Here is a 3,930-nt window from a genome sequence, read left to right as displayed (position 1 = left end):
TTTTTTCTTAAATATAATTTTGACATAAATTTATCAGGTTATTTTTGACTAAATGATGTACTATTTTGTATGCAATGATAGAGTTAATTTTGAACGTACATTCTATATGTATGTGTAACTATTAAGTAGGCTTGTTAAGGGGGAAAGTTACTATTTCTAAAGTTTTAATTATAGGACTATGCTAAGATAATTAAGTAGGTTTTGAATTTTTTCTTAATTTCTCTTGTATTTCTCATCCTAATTATCCATCAAAATTAATAAATGATTAGAAAATTAGGAGCACAAAAACTGCTATACTCTTAATAGCACAATAAATGATTAGAAAATTAGGAGCACAAAAATTACTATACTCTTAATAGCACAATAATTTTACTCTATATATATATAGATTATAGCTACTATACTATCTAAAGTATAGAGGATTAGACTTTTAGCCCTTAGATTAGTTATTTAATCATTTCTAATATTTGCATTAATACTGTTATCTTGTGGAGACGACTCAATCATAGGGTATAATTTTTATCTAAGTTCAAAAAATTGAAAATATCAAATATTCTATACTTTGAATGGCATAGTAATTCTATATATATATATATATATATATATACAATAAAAAAAAAGAAAGACTCAAAAGACGATAAAAAGAAAAGCATAGTGAATATCCAGTACAAAGAAACTTAGAAACAAAAAGCGAGAAGAAAAAGTGCGTGACTTCGGGTCCAAGAATCGATAATGAGTAGCTCTTCTGCCCTGAAGCAGCCCATGCCTAATAAATTCCCCAAGAGCACCTTGCCAGTTGCCCCCCCCCCCATCACCCTTCGTCCCCCTCTCCTCTCCCTCTCCCCTCTCCCCTCTCACCCTCTCCCCTTTCCCGTACTTCCTGTGATAAAGACCCCCTTGCCCTCATGTCCTCCTTCCCATGCATTTTCTCTTCTTCTTTTAATAATTAATAATACCCACTCTCATCTTCATACATAAATTATATACATAAATATAACATATGTATATTTTTAAATACATAGGAATGATACCGTTGTGAGAGGGCACCATCACATTTCTCTTCGTGTGAAATATATATACATACACACACACATGGAGGTATGTTTATTTCTTTATATATATATGTGATGGCTTCATCAATCAATCGCTGATTAAGAAGTTTTAAGTAAGTAAATCAGGTATTAATTAATGAATTGAATTGTTAAAAATAAATCTGGGTAAATTTAGGAGACGATGATGAGGAGGCGGCAGGTGAGCAGCAGCGGCAACAACAACAACAACAACAACATTCCGGCGTTCGGGGACTGGGACGACTGCGACGACCTGCCGATCACGCAGTACTTCGAGTCGGCGGCGCAGGCCGGGCTGCTGCGCGGCCGCTCCTTTCAAGAACCCCCCGCTGCCGCCGGCCACGCCTTCAATCTCTCGGCCGAGCCCGTCTGCCCCACTTACCGCCAACACCGCCGCCGCTGCCGCCCCAACGACGACCACCCCAGAAAGGTACGAATTCACAAAACCCTACCTGCGGCTGCGAACGACAATCTAAGCAAGCCACTACTGTCATTTTTATAGTATAAAAATAAAATAAAAATCAAGAGTAGTTTTGAAAATTTTTTGAATCTTCTGAAATGTATTACGTACCTAAAAAAAAAAGAAGCCACATTAATTTACTACTGTATTATTAACTAGTGCATTTAGAAAATTAAGGCATTATTACACTATAGTTTTTGAATTTCAGTTTTTATTTTTTCTCTCGTGTTTGTTTGCCAAAAGCTCTGCAGAGAGTAACTGAAGCACTTAATTTAGTTAGTAACACTCTATAGAAAGATGTTTTAGTAAATGCATGGGTGGTGATCCATGAAATTAAAAAGTTAAGATATATATATATATATATATATAATCATACTAATAGTTTTGAGTTTGAAATAATAATATTTGCAGCAGGTGAGGAGGAGTGGGGTGGTGGAGAGGGAGTATGTTCAGTGTGGGGTGAAGGAGCAGCAGCAGAGGAAGCAGCAGCTGCAGGGGAAGGTGGTGGTGGCTCAGAACATTGTTGTTGCTGCCGGCCCCAGCCCGAGAAAGCCTCCCAGGGCGCCCAAGGCTGTGGATGAGGACCTCTACAAGATTCCCCCAGAGTTCCTCTATGAGAAACCCAGAAGGGTAATTTTCTTGTTTTATGAAAAAAATAAAAAAAAAACAACTTAAACGATGTTATTGTGTGCGTATTTTATCTCTCTCTATATAGCGAGTGTATTTATTATAGTTTACTATCTTATATCCTTTCTTTTCGAGTAATAAGCTTTTACTACTCTATTATAGGTGGAGTTTTTTTTTTTTTAAAAAAAACAAGTGGTATATTCTAAAAAGTTTGAACTTACGAACTCAGAACATTTGTTCTGCTACCACATTTTAGGTAAAATATAAAATAATTGTTGTGTTTTCACAACTTGAAAGGGGATTATGGAGTTGTGTTTTAATATTGTACATGACTAAAAAAAAAACAAGTGGTATATTCTAAAAAGTTTGAACTTACGAACTCAGAACATTTGTTCTGCTACCACATTTTAGGTAAAATATAAAATAATTGTTGTGTTTTCACAACTTGAAAGGGGATTATGGAGTTGTGTTTTAATATTGTACATGACTAAAAAAAAAACAAGTGGTATATTCTAAAAAGTTTGAACTTACGAACTCAGAACATTTGTTCTGCTACCACATTTTAGGTAAAATATAAAATAATTGTTGTGTTTTCACAACTTGAAAGGGGATTATGGAGTTGTGTTTTAATATTGTACATGACTAAAAAAAAAACAAGTGGTATATTCTAAAAAGTTTGAACTTACGAACTCAGAACATTTGTTCTGCTACCACATTTTAGGTAAAATATAAAATAATTGTTGTGTTTTCACAACTTGAAAGGGGATTATGGAGTTGTGTTTTAATATTGTACATGACACAGTTGTAAGAGATAAAATATTATAGATAATAAATTGTACTTCCATTATATCGAGTGTGAATTTTTTGAATTTTTTATCATTATTTGCCACAGAGTTACAGAGACTTTTTTTTTTTTTTTCTTTTGGTATGTGCATGATATTAAGACTTGCATGTATGTGATACTAAAATCTGCAGAAGAAGCTGCTGAGGAACCTGTGGAGTGGGTGCCTTGGACTCAACTGCGTTGCATGAAAATGTGGAGGGTGCTACAGGAGGGGAAAAAGAAAAAGGAAAAGAAAAGGAGAATGTAGCACACATTTGGAGCTTCTTCATTTCACTTCCTGTTTCTTCACATTTTAGTCCTTGTTCTTTTTTCTTTATTTTGGCTCCTTGTCTTCATCTTGATCAAATAGGGAGGGAGATGTGATGTTTCGTAGGAAAAACAATGTCGAGTCGGTGACCAAGGAGAAGAGGGAGGAGTGTAAAAAGTGTGTGACTTGTGTCTAGTACTACTCTATGTTGTTGTACTGAGTTTTTGTGGCTTGTATAATACAGTGGTATTGGAAACTTTGAGAAGGTGCTGTGTAGTAAAAATAGGGGGGTTTTGCTTTGCTTTTTAAGAAGGTTAATATCCTTTGTATGGAAATGGAAACTGCTTATGGATGAGACTTTTCTGAGGGCTTAGATTGGCTTTAGTGGGTGCCATTATCAGGTATAAATTGTTTTGTGCTCGTCCTAAGGGTAAAGTAAAAAAGGACTCTTTGTGGTGCTTTTACTGGTTTTGACCAAGTAAAAAAAGAAATCCGCAGCATGTTTTAATTAAGATATGCTACTGGTACACTGATAATTTTATGACCTCTTATACAAAGAGCCTAGATCTTTGTCAAAAATTAGTTGTTTAAAATATTAAAAATGCAAAGAATTTTTAAATTTTAGGACGAGGGGATGTCAAATGTGCACTTTTTTTTAGATGTGCCAGTAGCATCTATCTAT

At 34.8% G+C, this 3,930-nt stretch overlaps 1 protein-coding gene across 2 annotated transcripts; it reads left to right on the top strand.

Annotated features, from left to right (window-relative positions):
• The first annotated feature begins 996 nt into the window (after positions 1-996).
• On the top strand, positions 997-3,557 carry LOC109705322. Of its 2 annotated transcripts, none has more exons than XM_020226058.1 (4): positions 997-1,098; positions 1,228-1,500; positions 1,945-2,160; positions 3,133-3,557. In XM_020226058.1, the coding sequence occupies exons 1-4, from the start codon at positions 1,093-1,095 to the stop codon at positions 3,187-3,189; spliced, it is 552 nt and encodes a 183-aa protein (XP_020081647.1). In that variant the 5' UTR covers positions 997-1,092; the 3' UTR covers positions 3,190-3,557. The 2 variants fall into 2 exon arrangements, with proteins under 2 accessions (XP_020081647.1, XP_020081646.1); XM_020226057.1 differs by having other exon boundaries at positions 1,942-2,160.
• The last annotated feature ends 373 nt before the right edge of the window (positions 3,558-3,930 follow it).

The sequence above is a fragment of the Ananas comosus genome, unplaced genomic scaffold (assembly GCF_001540865.1).
Source record: "Ananas comosus cultivar F153 unplaced genomic scaffold, ASM154086v1, whole genome shotgun sequence".
Classification (NCBI taxonomy): domain Eukaryota; kingdom Viridiplantae; phylum Streptophyta; class Magnoliopsida; order Poales; family Bromeliaceae; genus Ananas; species Ananas comosus.
This window is presented reverse-complemented; position numbering and strand designations above follow the sequence as displayed.

Excerpts from the sequence above, each read along its gene's own strand:
- LOC109705322 (XM_020226057.1), top strand. Across the intron at positions 1,501-1,941 it reads ACGACGACCACCCCAGAAAG|CAGGTGAGGAGGAGTGGGGT; the intron begins GTACGAATTCAC and ends TAATATTTGCAG. Across the intron at positions 2,161-3,132 it reads TCTATGAGAAACCCAGAAGG|AAGAAGCTGCTGAGGAACCT; the intron begins GTAATTTTCTTG and ends TAAAATCTGCAG.